This window comes from Blastomyces dermatitidis (assembly GCF_000003525.1).
Source record: "Blastomyces dermatitidis ER-3 genomic scaffold supercont1.10, whole genome shotgun sequence".
Classification (NCBI taxonomy): domain Eukaryota; kingdom Fungi; phylum Ascomycota; class Eurotiomycetes; order Onygenales; family Ajellomycetaceae; genus Blastomyces; species Blastomyces dermatitidis.
In genome coordinates, this window is record NW_025544783.1 from 182877 (window position 1) to 200759 (window position 17883).

Here is a 17883-nt window from a genome sequence, read left to right on the forward strand (position 1 = left end):
AGTATTATTAATAATTATTATCAAATTCTAATTATATAAGTAATTACTGAATAAATTAAATAAGACTGAATTTAATCTTCAGTCTCAGTCTTATTCTAATTTTAAAAGAATGATTATCTTTCACAGTTTATTCTGAGAAATTACTCTTATTTCACTATTCTTAAATTAAATCTGATTATTTTTCATATCATTTCTCTCAGAAATAATTCATTTTCAGATTTTTTTAAAACTTAGTTCTGATGAGACTCATATTAAGAAATATATGAGATCAGATTAAATGAAATCAAACATGAAATTCATAATCTCAGCGGTCAGTCTACTTACAGAGATATATTTACTATCTACATTTTCATTCATATAAGAATGTAGAAGTTGCTTACAGACTTATTATAGAAGTTTATAACAGCTTAATTAATTTTAAAATTAACAGAGTTCTTTTTAATTTAATTTATAATGAGTAGCTGCAGAATTACTAATACAGTATTTCAGAATATAATTAGATCTTTAATTTAAAAGTATGAAGTGTAAGAATTTGATTTTTAAAGAATTAACAGATTCTTATATATAAAAGAGATATAATCTGATAAAGGTAATATTATAGAGTAGTTAATTGATTATTAAGATCTATCTATTATATAATCTTTTATATATAATAGACGTTTATTAAGTAATTAATGAATATCTTACTTAGATAGAAGTAGTCAGTCTGTAAAGAGAATCTGATACTTTATAGATTTCTTCTAAAAGCTTTAATTCTCAGTTATTAATTCTTAGTTAAGAAACTTATAGAGCTTTTATTCTTCTACTCTGAAGCTTTATCTTATACATATATAAATATCTACTTTAATTACTAATTCTCATACTTTCTCTTTCTTCTTAATATTTTCTATTTTTATTATATAAGTTTTATATCTAATACTAATCTTTTCAGCATAGACTTATTATAAAAATATATATATATTTAGAAATATAAATTATTTTTATATAAAAATTAAATATTTTATAGATTATATATATTTCTTAATTTATAATAAAATATTATATATTTTATTTTACTGTATTTTATTTTATAATTGAATCTATATTTTAATCAATTTTAACTATATTATAATAATTTTGAATAATTTTATACTGTAAGTCTTGATATTTATAGATTACAAATTAAAAAATTAAAATAATGAATATTTATTGAGATATTAACATTTAAAGTTGATTGTAATTGATTTACAAAGGCGAGCGTTAGGTGGAAACGAGCGTTACATGGTTGATTACTGTTACATACTTCCTCATCCCGCCCATCATTCTGCCCAGCCAAACGAGTGTCCCGCTGATCGCCAGCCAGCCCTCGCCAAGATCTCTTGTCTGCTTGCTTGATTGCTTGGTGATTGCTTGATTAACTATCGTTTAACTGCTTGCTTGAATGATTGATTGATCAAAGCGAGCTGCTGCTGCTGGGCTTTGTGTCTGGGTACTGAATCCTCTTGTCAGGCTAAATAGTTGGTGGTTCTATTTTTACTGCTCAACTAGTTACTTTACTCCGTACATTTCTCCCTATTATCCCCTCTCTTTTGTCAATCACTTTCCCGCTCCCTCTCCTGTTTTCTGCTTGTGTCCAGTCAACTCGCTGTCGTTTTCTATCTCTGTCTCTTCTCTTGTGTCTCTCTGCCTTCTGCGCTGAAACAGACTCAGCTGCAGGGATCTGCAATTGGTGACGCAGCCTGTTGTTGCACCCGCTTCCTTCAAGATCTTCTTCCTCTTCTCCTTCCACTCTTCAACTGCTCCCCTCTTTTTCTTCTTCCATTTTTCTTCTTCAACTGTCTCCATATCCTCTGACTCCCCGCTCAGACTCATCCTTAGCATCCTCTAACTAGGCTTACCGTCTTTATCCATGCTCCTTTTTGGCGACACCCGCTCCCTCCACCTCCGCTGAGACAATCTCCCTCTCGTGACCCCCCTCCTAAATTGACTCCCGCGACCACCGATCTACGGCTCCACCAAACCCAGCCACCATGAATACGGTACACAGGCAGTTCGGGAAGTTTATGAAGCGGTCTGCGGACGACAGCCAGGTCTCTGTCTTGCTGAAGGATTTTGACGATGCCGACAAGCTGCTGGCAAGGGTATGCGAAAATCTTTCCTTCTCCTATATCTTATTTTTGGGCTCGATGGGTGGAAGTTAGCAGGGAAATAAAATAAACCTACAAATATAAAAGGCGGAAGGGGAAAGGCAACCCGGGATATAACATAATGTGGAAAAAGGAATAGAAAGGGAACGAGAAGCTCTGACAATTGGATTGTGGATATAGGTAATCGACTCGAGCAAAGCATGGCGCGATGCCTGGACGGCCATCCTCACTTACCAGGCCCGTATGGTCCAGGAATTCGAATCTCTTTACAACCCTATAGTGGGTTCCTCAGAGCCCTCTAACCCCCGCCCCCCAGCTGAAACCCCAGAGGCTACGCTCGCGAGAACAGCTCGACTACACGAGGCGTACGAGGAATTGAGGACGGAGCTTCTGACGGAGATCAACAGCGTGGATGAGAGAATGATCAGGCCCGCAATGGACGCAAAGGACTACCTACAGCCGTTTAAAAAGATCATTAAAAAGAGGGATGATAAGAAGGTGTGTGCCGTGCATACTAACTATATATACAATCCGCCAATATTAATTAACATATCCATCGTACTCTCATACTAAACATATTTATATTTCTAGCTGGATTTTGAGCGATATCAAAACCGAGTGGACACATCACGGAAGAAGACGAAGCGGTCCGATCGAGATAATGCAGCATTGGCGAAGGCTGAGATGGACTTGAGCAGAGCAAAAGATGTCCGTACCGCTATAACCCTTCTTGAAGCATGCATTTCCAGAACTTATGGAGTACTAAATATCAAAACAGGAATATAGCGCTGCAGACGACCATCTTCGCGCCCATCTCCCGCGGTTAATCACGGCCACATTCTCCATCCTCCCCCATCTACTAGCTGCACAAATCGATATCCAAAACACTCTTCTCGCACTCTACTACACGACCCTCCACAACTACTGCGAACAAGAAAATTTCCCTTCCCCGCCCCCTGCAATGGACCTGGTAATTCAAACCTGGGAACGAGATATCGCCCCCGCCCAACGGGAAGTAGAAACCATAACCTGTCTCTCCCACCGCAGAACCTCCCGCCAACCCAGAACATCCGACGAACACAAAAACGGCTCCTTCCCAAACGGCCTAGGCGCCCGTCGCACCAGCAGCAACCAATCAACCGTGCGCAAACCATCCGTCTCCCCAATCCGCGACCTCCGCGCCCCATCCCCCGTCTTCGAATCGAAACCTCGACCAAACGGCGGCGGGCCCAACGGCCACTCGCCCCCCCATAATCATACAACATACCCTTCCTCCACGAAACCAAGATACTCCCCAGAAATCTCAGATTACTCCTCCATCCCCGCAGCTCCCAGCATAACCCCAACCGGATACTCCCCCGCCGGCCCACGCATGGACTACTTCAGCCGCGAGCGACAGCCATCGTCCGTCCAACACACTGGAACACCGCTAGGCATGACAACACACGTAGCCGCCGCGGCAGCGAAAAAGAAGCCTCCACCCCCACCTCCGCGCGCAGCGTCCAGCCATGCCGTCTTCGTGACGGCCCTCTACGATTTCCCTGGCCAGGGAGCTGGTGATCTAGCGTTTCGAGAAGGTGATCGCATACGTGTGCTTAAGAAGACGGAGAGTACGGATGATTGGTGGGAAGGGGAGCTTAGGGGGGTAAAGGGGAGTTTTCCGGCGAACTATTGCGAGTGATGAAGGGGGTGGGTTTTTCGATGAGGGAACAGGGGGGGAATGGGAAAGAAAGGAAGCGGAGAGGGAAGCGGGGGTTTGGATGATTTAACGCTGGAAAACCGACACGCAAAAACAAGACACACCACCGTCCATCTGCCCTTCTCTCTTATTATCTCTCTCTCGCGTTTTAAAATTTAAAAGATAAAAAAGCCTAACTTGAAAATTTATATTTCTAATCTTTAGTTTTGGTCGCGTTCAGGTTCAGGTTCCTTTGTTCCATCTAATTTACCTTTGACTTCTTCTCTCTCCTCTTCCCTTCCCTTTCTTTTTTTCCTTTCTCTTTCCTTGGGTCTTTTTATATATCGCTTTTCATATGATATATCATTTTTCCCTACCGCGTTGGAACACCACCTGGGCTTATTTATCCTTATCGTATATCTTTTCTTCCTCCGTTCCATATATTCTTTTTTCCCCCTTGTGTTTAAAATTGATATGGTTGATCGAGATTTCTCTTTCTCTTTTTCTTCCTTCCATTGAAGATATTTCTCACATTTCCTAATTAACTGGGTTCGGATTCCTAATTGCACATGTATGTACTTACTTTGCGGAGCACTGTACATGCGTTCAAAAAGAGCAAGAGGGGATGGAAAGGAATTTAACGTTCCAATATTTTAATAGCTAGTATTAAGTAGCCTTAGAAGGATTTAATTTTTGTATTTTGATGATAATATACACACAGGTTACTATCTCTTATTTCCAAGTCATAACTAGTTTACAATATACACATAGATTCTCAACCACACCTTCATTTGTCAACTCTAAAGCCTATATATCTTGCTCAACTCATGGCAAGCATGATGCGCGTATGGGAAAGGGCAGATGAAATACGCGGAGAGGAGAAGGCAGAGACTTGATTGAAGAAATCGAGTATAGGATAAGATATGAAGGATAAGTATACTTGTTGATAATAAATTAATCAACTATAAACCTTCACTCTCAAATTCCTTGAAAAAACCTGAGATGATCACAGCCATCCTCTCTTCTTACACCCGTTTTCACCCTTCCATCCTTCCGTCCTGACACGCCAGCCGCCTACCGATCCCGGCGGGGTCGAAATGTCGATTTCCGTTCCTCCTGGTATTTTCCCAACATATGGATGATAAGCACAAGATTTTGGAGTGTCAGCTCATCACAGAGCTGAGTGGAGACACCGACGGCCGTTGAGCCTCTTCGGGAAGCTTATTATAGCCCCTTTTCTCTTTCATTTTTTTCTGTTAAAACCAGAAACAGGAAGCGAAGGCTCAACTCAGCGAACAAGTAGAGAGCAGCCATGGTACTCGCGATGAATGGTGTGGTGGGCTTAAGCTCAAGAGGGAGATGTGTCTCCGCTACCACTAGGAGTCGATAATACGTAGATAGCAAAAGATACGCATGGACATTGAGATGTATATATAGTAACAGAGAAAATGCAGTGTTAAAAACACAATCTCCCGAAAAAAATAGATCGGTGCTTCATCCAGCCAAACAACTTATTCCCAAAACACACAACAACAATAATATATGATAAGCTCAAGTAGACTCAATCTTTAGTCCTCATGTCCATGAAAGAGCTCATCCACCACACTACCTAATTTGTAGCGGGTTTTGACATTCGCCCATATACGATGAGCCCAGTAAGCCCTTGCTGTACCTCCTTGTCCATTGCAAGTGTACTGCGATTAGATCGGGATTTTCATTCTGGCGCTCTCCTACCCCGGCCAGGACATTTTCTGCTGTAGCGAACACAGAGGCCTAGGGGTCTGTCCGCGTCAGATGGACATAAGCAGCAACCTGCTTTACCAGCGTTGAAGTCGAGTGAGGCACTTTGCCCAGATCTGGCTGTCATGAACAAATCAAGAAGTTCATGAATCGATCTCGGACGCCCAGCTAACCTTCCCAAGGCCCTAATTAACTGCCTAATTGATTATGTCTGGGCAGTTGGACTGACATTCTGACAGGGCTATATTTCACGTGGCAGTCCCAACCCTATGTAGTGCTCATATTTTATATGATCACACTCCTGTCGATGGGTTCTCTGAAATTATGGCCATCCGCACAGTTTGAGCAATCTGTTCAACAGGCGGGTCTTTTCTCGTTTGAATTGGGCTCTCAGGCGATATAGTAGAGGCGTTGTTTCCGGGCTGGATCAAAAACGGTACAACTTGACGTGCAAGAGAAAACAATATTTGATCTACCTCACATACGAGCGACCTGAATCATTGGACTCCTTGTGCTGATACTCCTGTTCGATTGCTTCATAACTTCAAAGCACAAGTTATACGTTCTCAATCGGCTTACCCCTGCTCGATTGCTCGATAGCTCGGGGGGTGAGCGTCACCAGCTAGTAAACCGACCCCGTCAAACTCAGCCTAACAGAGAAGCTGCTACCGCCGTGGGATCAGAAGCATGCATTCAAGTTACTAAAACGTTTCAAGGCCAGCACAACAAGGTGTTTTTGCAGGTGATGAAATCATGACTGAGATGTCATCGCAAATCTGCTAAATCCTAATGTACCGTAGAACAAATGTTAGCGGACATCCTCATTTAATCATCACTTTATGACAGGCTGCCTGTGCCCGTCTATGTAATCGAACAGTGACTCAATCTCGAACATGGGGTTGTCCACGGCACATCTAGGACGAAGGTGTCTATTGAGACTAGCCCTGGAGAAAAACTCTGATCGCCCAGGAATGCTGGAGGAGGGAGTCTCAAATCTGGTATTTCTGCTAGAGATACTAGCCTGTTTCTTGGCGGATGGCGTGTAGCATTTGCCAATGGACGAACCATAGGATGCTGGTCAAACGATTTTAGCTGAACAAGAGCGCTGTTGCCGAAGAATTCAGCTTGGAGATCGCCGTATTCTGCCTCGTAAGGTCTGCGGGGAGAATAAGGTGGAGTGGAAATTCCGTGCCGGAGGAGGGAGGCTTTAAAAAAGCAGTCCGATGCACGGGACTTTATTGAGCGTAACGCTCTGGCAAACGCGTACAGGCCTGCATAAACCATAGGCCATGCGAATACTTCAAGGCCAATATGGAGGTTAGCGAGGCCACGGAGCTTGGACCGCAATTCCTCGTGTTTTCCGCTCTCAAGCAATTCTCTGAATTCATCTTGGCTGTCTTTTGCTTGTGATGAAGGGTATGTGACCATCCAAGCACTGCCCATAGCAAAGGCACATAGGAGCAATTGGATTTTACTATTGTTGATGTGATGTTTGCGGCTGGGGAGGAGGAGTCTTTTCACAAAGAAGTAGCTGGCGCAACCGATGACTGAAATTCCAAACGATGAGAAAAATATGACGTGTGAAATAATGCACTGAGTATTGATGATATGCGGGTGTCGTCTGTTGAGTTCATCAAAGTCAAGCTCATAGGAGACCCATTGGTAGCCAAGAAACACAATTACAGTGAAGTTCAGAAGAACAAAGATGATGCTCAAAATAGCCTCAGTCCTGAGCCATTTAACTCTGTATTGGATATAAAATAGTGAGCTGGCAAGCATGACGGCAGCTGCCCAGAACGCGATGGGCCATATCATAAGCCACATGGTTGCACCTTCCTATGCTTGCGATTCTGTTATTCCCACCCTGGCTAGCTGTAAGACTGGAAGGACTTACCGGTGATGATATGGTTGGACAGGTTTGAGATGAGAGCCTTCCCTTTTAGTCTCTCTCTTATCCTGTGCTTTGCTCGTAAAATAATGGTTGAGGTAGGCGCGAGTTTCTAGCTCGTGACCAGGGCTTCTTTTGAGGAAAGAAATAACGAACAGGTAGATACAACTATGCGCCTAAAGAGCACTCGAGATGTGTATTGGATTATAGTGAATAGAAAGAGCTTTCTTGAGCAATATCAAGATGATCGTACTTGATAGAAAGGTATTTGAGGCGTAGTGAGGAAATAGGTGAAAGAAACATCGAAGGAAGGAAGGAAAGAGAGACACGCAGCAATAAGGTAGTCCAAGGCATGGAGGATAACGTCCTATTGAATAAAGTTCACTTATGAGAAGTGTAGCAGATATGGTGAAACCCTTTTTTTGGGTAAGGTTTTGCCGTTTTTATTAGGCTCATAGCTTCCAGCGGGCAACTGGCAGAGAGTGAACCTTCTTGAAAGTATCTTCTGCGCGCGTCCAACAGAAAGACAGGCGGTGATACGCAGCGGAATTCCGCCCCGCTGGCAAGAACATATCCCAGAACAATACCTGTTTGGGGACCGCACTGTTGGGCACTGATTGCAACAGGCACTGGTGTTGTTGGTATTACAAGCTCGCCTTATAGCAACATATCAATCATTAATCATATCACGATGGCTCCCAATACATATCGCGGTAAGTCATTCATAGCCAACGAATCGGGAATGCTATACGCTTTGCATAGAAAAGTAACTGGAAAACTATAAAGAATTCCGCTCCCATCTGATCTCTGGGACGAGAGCGGGAGAAATTTTGGGGGGTTCCAAGATTCCCAAAAAGCGGTTTTGGAGAAAGTTTGAGTTTCCGCCGTGAAAAAGTGACGTCAAATATAAGTAGGTGCATGATGAAAATTAGGAAAATAGCGACGCATTTGTAAACTGATTACGGAACGAGTTGGCGCTGCGAATCGATTAACCGCCCCACCCCCGTGGCAAAAACTGAAGAAAAAAAAAATCGTTGATATACTCTCAACAAAGGGAAATACGGTAACTGAAATACTTTAATTAGGTTTAACAGGTATACTGGCAGGAACATAGTGAGAAACCACCAAGAGGTTTTGAAGGAGAGACAGAATGAATAAGAAAGAAGCGCATAGTATCCCTTTATACTACGAACGAGGAATATCCAAATAGCAAAAGGTGTAAACAGAATAAGATAGACAGGTATGAATGGGGTAGTAGTGTACGTTCCAAATGAGGCGTAAAAACTATTCCAATTCATAAGTCCCCCGTTAACCGAGTAGAAGGAGTGACATAAGCTGGTATGGAGTTGCGAAGGTAGAGTAGGGCTAGATAAAAGCGTACTCCATACCTTTCTCCGTTCCACCCATTTGACGCCGTCTCTGACTCAAGAATATGTCCACCATGCGTTTGCTGCTAATTGTCGAGTGTATATCTCCTAAGGCCGGCAGGTCGCCCTTCGTAGTGACTCTGCCTCCCCTTGAGTTTTCATTTGTGACTCGGCCATTGTCTCTCCTGTTGCGAACAGAGCTAAAATTGGCCGTTGGGGCTAATTTTCTAGGGTCGCTTACTCGTCTGCTTGGGCTATCATTTTCACTGTGATTGCAAAGAGAGATAGTACTATGGACAGCTTTCGAAGCTCTTGTAGGTGTAACTGGCGAAGTAGAAAGTTCCAGGCACCTGGACTTCTCATACAGTAACTTTGGAGAGGCAGAGGCACTGGGACTTCTCGATGCACTTCTCGGAAGAATAGAGTCTGTTGGCGTGGATCTCCCAAGATTAACGTCGGTTAAATGAACACTATGGGGAGATTCCGATCTGGTAACTACCGATGGCTTCTGAACAACAGGGCGAGAAATGGAGATAGGTATATCAGAAGACAGGCAGAGAGGCCGCGAAAAGTTATTTTTCGTAATTGGTTTTAATTCCACTAGCGGTGGTCTTTGGTCGACATCAAACGATACTGGTTCTTGAATAGGTTCTACAGTAGAATATTCGCTTGTTTGGGACGTGGTGAACGACTTCTTGTGTATTTCATCCTTCGACTCGTCATGAATTTCCGTCCTTTCCCGGTAATGACTATTGGGAAATTTGGGATTCTGAGCCATTGCATAGCTCTCAGGAGTAGTATCAAAAAGGTCCATTTGCGAGTTCATCCACGATTTCCACTCGGCACTACCCTTAATTTGGCTGTTGCTACACGAATAACCGCCAGTATCTTTTGGTTTGTATGGCAGTCTCTCGCTAGCAAGGATAGTAACCGTACCTCGCTCATCGCTAGCTTCTGACAAACTCAAATCTCTCCTGCTTCCCTGACGATCCGGACTATCCCCGCTTGTCGTCCGCGAATACACACTTGGGGAGACAGGAGATCGGTCAATAACATCGGGCCGCGATACGATCACACTTCCAGTGTCATCGTCGGAGCCCGTTGTTCGTTCGTAGGAGGAAAATCGAGGCGGGACAAACGGGTTCAGAATCTCGGATCGCATATGACGTCTAGGTTGACAAAGGGACGATCTTGACCGATGAAGCGACTGCATTGAGCGATAGCGAGTCATGTTTTCGTTACGCTGAGCAATTTCTTGAGGTATAATAGCAGCTGCTTCTCTGCGATAGTTCGAGCCTACCGAAATCTGGCTTTGTGAACCTGGAGATTGGCCCCGCACCGGAGGCAACGCTCTGATGGTTCTCATTGACGCCTCGCTAGGTACATGGTGAATGCTCTTGGCGGTGTGGTTTGAGTATACTGACGATGAAGGGCTATATAGCGATCCTCGGACAGTTCCTGCTCTTGGAGCTATATCACCTTCATCGGGGTGGTGGGACCCATCAATATGTCTCAAGAGAGCGGAGTATACCCGCTGGCTGTCCACGGCATCAGAAGCATTATTACCACTGCGCCCTGGATATAAAGGCTTTCGGAAGACGGAGTACCCATCGTTATAATGAAAAGACGATCGGGAAGGGATGGGCTCGAGTGGGCCACCATTTTCTTGGATGATAGAAAGTCCATTTCTCTCAGATACAGTATCTCTAGCAGCCGTAGTAGTGGTAGCGGTTGAATCTGCCCAACTCGTTGCGCGGGAACTGAATGTACCGAAACTATCCGAGCTTCTCATCGTCCTGATACTCGCTGGCCGGTTGCCAATGCTCGTTAGTCCTGTAGGAGTTAGTATGTTTCAATAAAAACCACAACGGATTCGGAGACTGAAATATACCTGTCGATTCTGAACTGACATAGTCACTGAATCCTAATCGATGCGTGCGCTGCGCAGTGGATACTTTTTTTTCATCTTGCGCGACCGAACCTCGTCCAAATATCCTCTTTAGGCCATTTTTGATTGACGCCGAAAAGATTCTTGACTTTGAGCTTCGAAGGTTTTTACTGGTGTGAATTACGCCGGGTTTCATAGCATCTGGGATTCCATTTTCGACATCCCCACCACTAGAAGACCGAAGAGATTTTCTAAAGGGCCTTGGTTGGTGTCGTCCTCTCCCGCTAAGAATAGATTCTGACCCATAGTTTTGCTTCGGGTGCTGTAGTTCCTGTAGATATTGTTCACGGGCTAACTGAATTGCTGCGTTCTGGCTTTGTGTCCGCTTCACATCATCTGGCTGCCGGGTGATCTCTGCGCCAAAGAAAGACTTTGATCGACGCAGTGTCGCTTGAGAAAGGTGGCCCATTTCAGAGCTATCTGAGTAGGTATTGGATCTAAAAGGTGAATAGGATGAATCTGACGACTTCATCGCGCGCTTGCGGGTTGAGAACATAGATTTGGCTTTGCGGAGTTTACGATAGGATGATGGCGCTGACGGGATGCTGTTGTCAATTCCAAACAACTCACTCGTTTTCGGGTTGAATTCTTCAGCCACAGGATTGAATGCGAGATCATTTCTGGCAGTCCCATCGCTACTTGGGGAAGCTATAGAACCTGGGCACAGGATGGGCGGTTGTAGACTCCGAGCACCATTGTCATCGCCAGGTATGAAACGGATACTTCGAGCTCTAGAGGAGTGAAAGGAGAACGCGTCCGCTTCGCTATCCCCACTATGTGATGTGTTGCAATGTCCTCTTACATCCATGGAGCTTCGTTGGTTGGAACGCTGCATGGCAATTGATGCTGCAGCCATTGCATGGTAATGCACAGCCTGAGAATTTATAAGTTCTGGGACAGTGGGGATGTGACGGCAAGACTTAACAGAAGAAGTGGATTTGGGTCTCTTCAGGGGGTTAACTGTAGCGCTTGATGCTCTTGAAACCATACTCGATAACTGAAATTGGATATGAAAGCTGGATGTAGAATACTATTGCTGTTGTGCTGCTGCTAAAACCAGTATCACGAACGATGGATAGAATTATGATGAAAACGGATATTATCTTAAACAAAACAACAGACTCAAAGCACAATGTAGTCTAAAAGTTTGATGCTGAGCGCATTTCTGGCAACTTCGGCCGCTGACTAGGAAAGTACGTCCTCTGGCGGTAGGTAGCCATTTCCCTTCGAGAGGGGCGGGTTCCGGTCCATACATGTAAGAATGACCAGATGAGTATTTGGCTGCCATAAAAAGGGGACCAAAGAGCCCAGTTCTCATTGAACCAGGGATCATGAAAGCGCATCAAGTTCGGTGTTCATCAGCTTCAGGTCTGGCATATACCTGGAGGTAGACACCAGATAATCGGGTAGGTCGAAACACCCCGAGATAATTCATATTGTACAGTAAATCCATACTAACAAAGCAATTAGAGCGCCTTCGATGGAACTGTTGCTGTGTTTTACAGATGAAGCTTTGGCTGGGGATAGAGACAGGATGTTGAGATAAGGTTGCAAGCCGCATTGCCACGTGACCCTCTCCCATCCACCCGCAAACGTTTAAATCGACACAAAAAGGTCTTCAGAGGAATCAAATATAGTAATATACGGAATGAACATTAAAGAACCTTGTGCGGATTACCTGGCGTCAACTATTCCTACTAACCAGAAAGCCAGGTGCTGCAACTGTTATGAGGTTCTGGAAGACAATCGTCTAACGTCAATCATTAGTTTCTAATTCACCTCTAGCCTTCTACTTCTCAATCCAACCTAGATGCTTTAGATATCTCGGTATCTACACCACCAACTCCGACACTTAGGATCTTATAGGACATGTGTTACCCTTGCCGCCGTTAGATATAGCTATTGATTTTTTTTATCTTGCATAGCTGAATTATGGTCAAATCTGTACATTCTCTCATCGAATTTCTGCCTACAATTTAACCAGACCGAACCCTGTGAGTCTTCTAACATCCTGTGATGGATTGTCTTCATGCAATTTTCAAGTTATGGCTTAATATGGAAATTTCTACGCCTTCCTCCATCGCCACCTCGAAGCAGTATTCGCGTCAAATGAGTGGGAAAATATATACTTCTAGATGAACTAACGGTAACTAGCCCTTGAATGGAGAACCACAACAAATAAATTCCCCAGCTCATAAAGGCGAGCCTGGGAATGACGAAGTGGGAAAATCAGGAAATCTTGATTTAGACTGCATACTTGTTCAACTCTTAGCTCCTTGGGGGGACGTGGTAGACATGCCCATGCTTCAACGTGTGCTGGAAATCTCACGATCTTATGACGGCATCATTGCCAAAAACCAATAAGACTTCCCCTTCCTCTTAGTAGAATATTGGAGATATATTGGGCATCCATGCAGCAGAGCATAGGCTATGCTTAGGGATAGGGTGATTGAAAGACATTCTGACATTACTACTTAATCCAACGGATAACCTTGAACACCTTAGGCGTATGAGGAGCTACCGTGAGATTCTGAGGCATTCCACAACTAGATCTACCCAAGAAGCGCTAACAAGTAAAGTACTTGACTTGTCCGGGTTCCAGACGGCGAAAATCTTAAAAAACATGACGAATTAAAATCAAGTAAACTGTTACAGTCAGCCTGGAAAAAGAAAAGTGGGATGATGAGGTCAGATAATTAAATTGTCTATATCCTCGTCTGTGATTGAAGAGTGCAACAGTCAAACTTCGGCAGAATCCTTGTTGGACGGATTTATGATTTATTGTCCGCTACCTCGCCAACTTTCCAAACCCCACGTTGGAAATACAACTACCCCTCCTTTCTGCCTTTCTTGAGAGTTGCGGAGGATGATATCATGCATAAATACAACTAAACCGGCGGTGGTGAACGTTCAGGCTCTGACGCAATCATGCATATTCCCACTAATGAGAGCCAGGAATACTACATCCTGTGGCGGGGTAAGGGGGGTTGGAGGATTGAAAGCTGTAAACACAGTGGGGATGGCCGCTACGGGCAGCCACAGTACCGAGTGCGAGCACATCTGCAAATAAACAAGTTAGACACTGGGAATGTGAGCATTCAGCGGCTTCTGTGCAATTAAAATGCTTGTGAATATATATCTAGTAATAACTCAAAATCTATCAACTGGCTTGACCTATATAGATTAAATATATCTTGTGTTAAAATTTTCCAGCTATTCCCAGAATTCCACGGCCCGTCCCGTCTCCAAGTTTTCATAAGTACATATATACGTATATATGTATACATCAATAAAACAAAACCAACTATTTTATCATTATCTTATCATTCACCTTATCCTCAGTGTTACCTTGTTGTCGCCTTTCTTATATGCCCTACCAATTCATGCTGGCTTTTCTATCCCCAAACATTGCATGAAGAATATAAGCAAGATTGGGCGACAGGTGTAGAAGCATACGATTGCATCGGGGTGATATCGCCGCATGGGAATAAACACGCGTACTTCATTCCGGGCTCCCAGCAGGGATTACACTGAAGAGAAGCTGCATACCGCTTTCACGAGAGAGAAAGTTAAAAACCCACTACAAGTATCAACTAGGGGGAAGAGAGGGACTCCGCCACGTCGAGGAGAGAAGAGGTTAGCGATTAATACTTACTATGTAAGACCCGAACAGTGCAGATAATTGTGTATTCCTTTCTTTCTTTTCCCGTGTTTTCCCGTGATATAACTTCGAGTTATCAACAATCTTGTTCTGACATTAAGCTAATGGAACCATATAGCAGCATCATCATCTGCGCACCACGGAAACGTTGCCGTCTATATAGTACTCCCCATCATTGTGTCTCATTCAACCGAGTCAAATCAAGACGAGAAATGATGAGGATAGAAATGAACCAGGGGCCCTCCGAGTGATAAAAGCGGAGGAGGCTCAAAAAAGCATCTGAACTTCCAACTTATCAATCAATCCAGAGAATAAAATTCTCGGTGAGAACTGACTCTGAGACTGCGGGTGATGCTAGCATGGTTCGAGGAGAGCCCCTGCGAGTGGCGCAATTTTTTTTCTTTTTTTCGTTTTTTCTTGCTTGGTAGCTAAGCTTTCAAGCGAAATTGGCGATGGTCTTCTAGTCCAGGCCTTTGTCTCACGCAATGATGGAAGTTGATAATAATAATGTTGAGCTGCGCTCATTGCTGAATATATCCCAAGTACCTGCTGAAGTCAACTGTAGCCAAGGAAGGAGTGAAACAAAAAACAACCAGACCAGCCATGGCTGCCGAAGTTGGACCATGGCAACGGCCAGAGAACACAAGGCTAGTCCCAGCGGTGGAAATTTTGCATTCATGCTCGGCATATCTCTCGAAAAGCCGAATTTATTCCGTCCTGAATTTTCCTTATAGGAACATTTGCTAGTAGGAAGCACTGGAGGTAATGTTGCGTTTCTGGGCTATCTCAACAAGCTGGTTCAAGAGGATAGGTAGGAACAGCTTTAGGTAAACCTGAAGAATAACACTGCTTTTGCAGGAGAGAAGGAAGGCCCAGGAAAAGGAAAAGGAGGAAGACGAAGAATGTGCCGTGGGTATGCCCAGCTAATATGTGTAATGCAATTCGTGCATAACCAAGGGGGAAGGTTATTTTGGAAGCCACCCCCATTAACTATTTCAAGTTGTTGCAATAATGGATAGTTAACCATTATTGGGCTCCCTTGGCGCCTTCTAGCACTTCATTTTTAGAGCTCACGCGAACCAGATGGTGGCGGTCTTTCTCACCGCTCAATGACGTAGATGGCTCATAAGAGTGACTGACCGTTCATTTGCCCCTCCATAAGCCTTCCTGACTGGCTGGGAACAGCACGCAGAAGTTGAATTTTCAACATGATAGTTCGAAAAGTCCAGCATCTAAAGCTCATGCTACCGCAACTCGGAGAATGGACGTTAAACTGTGAAGACCTGGCGTAAAGAGATAGGCCGCTGTAAGAACATTTGCGGCGGTAAGTCGCTGGAAAACTGACGTGAAGAAATTATAACTTTCACGATTTTTCGTTTATCTACTCTCTGAGCAAGATGGAGAAAACCAGGGGTAGAAACAGGATAGGTTCTTCTAAGGGAAGGGAGAAGAATTCCAGGATGTATTGCCGTGAAGAGTGGCCACAGCGTTAAGGAAATAATGGCTGGGTGCGATCTGAAGCTCTCTGGATGCAATTCATCGCCGTATCGTCGAAATGCGTCCTTTTAGATTTCATATCTGAACACCACATCTATGGCACGTGGCCGGTTGTGACCTCGGAACATATCTGACAGGCAGTGACAGCTTCATCGCTGTTATTCCCGGCTTGGGCTAGCGGTCGTATTCCTTACATGTAGCCCGGGTTTGGGTTTCTCTGCGCGCACAGTTGCTCTAGCCTGCCGAGATATTGGGGCTCAGCTTTTGAGACAAAAAAAGTCAACAGCCAGTCGCCAATACTGTTGCCCCGAGGAGGCCTGCCTTTGTCTCTCATATTCGGTGGTAATGAATGCATGGCGATGTAATCCGCATCCGCACATGGAAAAGTTGACTTGGTGGTGGTCACATGGGCTCCTCCTGTATTGTCATTGAAACAGGCTTGGCGGGTGAGATCTCACACGTCCGCAGCCAGTCTCGCTGCATACAAAGGCTGTGTATCAAGCAAGCAACTCCGGTATGCCACTGTCTGTTCATTATTAAGACTCTGACTGGATATGACTAGTTAGGGCAAGGGGCTTGCGGACCGAATGGTAATGATGGCAAAATAACAAGAACGGATTTACCAGGGCACATACGAGAAGAGCAGTCTCCATCTCAAATTCCCACCAAACATTTTAGCTTGAGCTCATGGCGCTTGTTCTTGACATCATAGGTACTCCATTCTTATTTCTCCGTGTGGCCTCTCGTGGAAAGATAGCCGTAAGGCGCACTTGTTCTGTGGGTATGGAAGTAAGTGGTCCATAATTCATGATAGAGGATAGGATGGACAGAACTAATCTGGAGCTGAAAAGGGAGTTTCAGATTTGATCAGACCATCTAACATTTTTTTCCTTATACATACACAGATGCTTTTTCATTTGATTCCCAAGAGGGAAGTTTGGGTACTTATGATGCAGGGAGAGCATGCTTACACTCGAGACAAGAGTTTGCACAGAGCACTCACCAACCTCAGGATCTCAACGGTCAGATTAAACAAAAATGAAAAAAGAAAAGCAAAATCGACACACTGGGCTTTAGTGTACGCTCTAACGAGACGCCAACGCTAAATTATACAGTGGAGTAAATCTGAAACCACACTACTGGGTGAACCAGACTGGTGGGGGAATCAGCCAACACAGTCAAATAGTCACTACTCTGTACTGGTCAGTGAGGCTGGAGGAGAGGAAGGGCGATCCGGGAATTCGAAGAAGCAAAAAAGGGAAAAAGGAAAGAAAAAAAGAAAAAAAAAAGAAAAAGCACGCCAACAGCGCGCAGATGGAACAAATCGATCACGACTCCTTATGATGTCATAAGCGCTTGCTGACCCCTCCCCTGTCAGCACTTCCTATCTTCTTCCATCGTTTTTCGACGGTTGTCCAACAGTAATGTCCCCCCCCTGATCCACCCCTTTTTTCCAAGATGGGGGAGCTCTGTATCAAGGTTTCTGTCAACCGACTCCCAGCTCAAAAAGCTCGGGTACTCCCCTAACTAACCATGGCCCATCCCGCTCCGCTCCCTCCCTTCCTTCCCTCTTTTCCCCTCTTCCCCTTTTGGCGGTCCTATTCTAAATTCCCTGGTCACACCAAGAAAGAGAGCTCAGGAGCAGGCACACCTGCGCCATGGCTAATCCGGTGCCAATCATCCACTCCCACACCCCCTTGGGCCTGTCGTCCTTTCACTACCCGACCACATGGCCAGCCTGACGTCAACGTTGGAAAGGGGCGATTGGTGGGGGGGGCATGAGGAGTTTAAGCTGGAGGGATGGTTTCTGAGCGGGTAACAGAAAGGTTAGTGGGGTATTTTGGCCTGTCAGTCAGGTCATCTTGCATACCACGCTAGCAGGGACTCTTTTGTTTAAAAAAGAAAAACCCACTTTAAGCGGAACGCAGCAAATGGGCTTTGAGGGCTGAGAGAAGTGGCGCAGAGATCTGATCTTGGC

General features: G+C 44.5%; 3 protein-coding genes across 3 annotated transcripts; 1 reads left to right on the forward strand and 2 right to left on the reverse strand.

Annotated features, from left to right (window-relative positions):
• The first annotated feature begins 1263 nt into the window (after positions 1-1263).
• On the forward strand, positions 1264-4583 carry BDCG_07842 (uncharacterized protein). Its single transcript, XM_045423619.1, has 4 exons — positions 1264-2120; positions 2307-2624; positions 2718-2834; positions 2905-4583. Exons 1-4 carry the CDS (start codon positions 2010-2012, stop codon positions 3805-3807), a joined length of 1449 nt encoding a protein of 482 aa, XP_045272509.1. The 5' UTR covers positions 1264-2009; the 3' UTR covers positions 3808-4583.
• Positions 4584-6405: 1822 nt separating this feature from the next.
• BDCG_07843 (uncharacterized protein) lies at positions 6406-7368 on the reverse strand (the record flags this gene model as incomplete). Its single annotated transcript, XM_045423620.1, has 1 exon — positions 6406-7368. The coding sequence occupies one exon, from the start codon at positions 7366-7368 to the stop codon at positions 6406-6408; it is 963 nt and encodes a 320-aa protein (XP_045272510.1).
• An 8-nt stretch (positions 7369-7376) lies between these two features.
• Positions 7377-12238, reverse strand: BDCG_07844 (uncharacterized protein). Its single transcript, XM_045423621.1, has 2 exons — positions 10691-12238; positions 7377-10632 (listed from the first exon to the last, which is right to left on the reverse strand). Exons 1-2 carry the CDS (start codon positions 11733-11735, stop codon positions 8798-8800), a joined length of 2880 nt encoding a protein of 959 aa, XP_045272511.1. The 5' UTR covers positions 11736-12238; the 3' UTR covers positions 7377-8797.
• Between the last annotated feature and the right edge of the window lie 5645 nt (positions 12239-17883).

Excerpts from the sequence above, each read along its gene's own strand:
- BDCG_07842 (XM_045423619.1), top strand. The coding sequence starts at position 2,010 with ATGAATACGGTACACAGGCAGTTCGGGAAGTTTATGAAGCGGTCTGCG. Across the intron at positions 2,121-2,306 it reads CCGACAAGCTGCTGGCAAGG|GTAATCGACTCGAGCAAAGC; the intron begins GTATGCGAAAAT and ends TTGTGGATATAG. Across the intron at positions 2,625-2,717 it reads AAAAGAGGGATGATAAGAAG|CTGGATTTTGAGCGATATCA; the intron begins GTGTGTGCCGTG and ends TTATATTTCTAG.
- BDCG_07844 (XM_045423621.1), bottom strand. The coding sequence starts at position 11,735 with ATGGTTTCAAGAGCATCAAGCGCTACAGTTAACCCCCTGAAGAGACCC. Across the intron at positions 10,633-10,690 it reads TGTCAGTTCAGAATCGACAG|GACTAACGAGCATTGGCAAC; the intron begins GTATATTTCAGT and ends TAACTCCTACAG.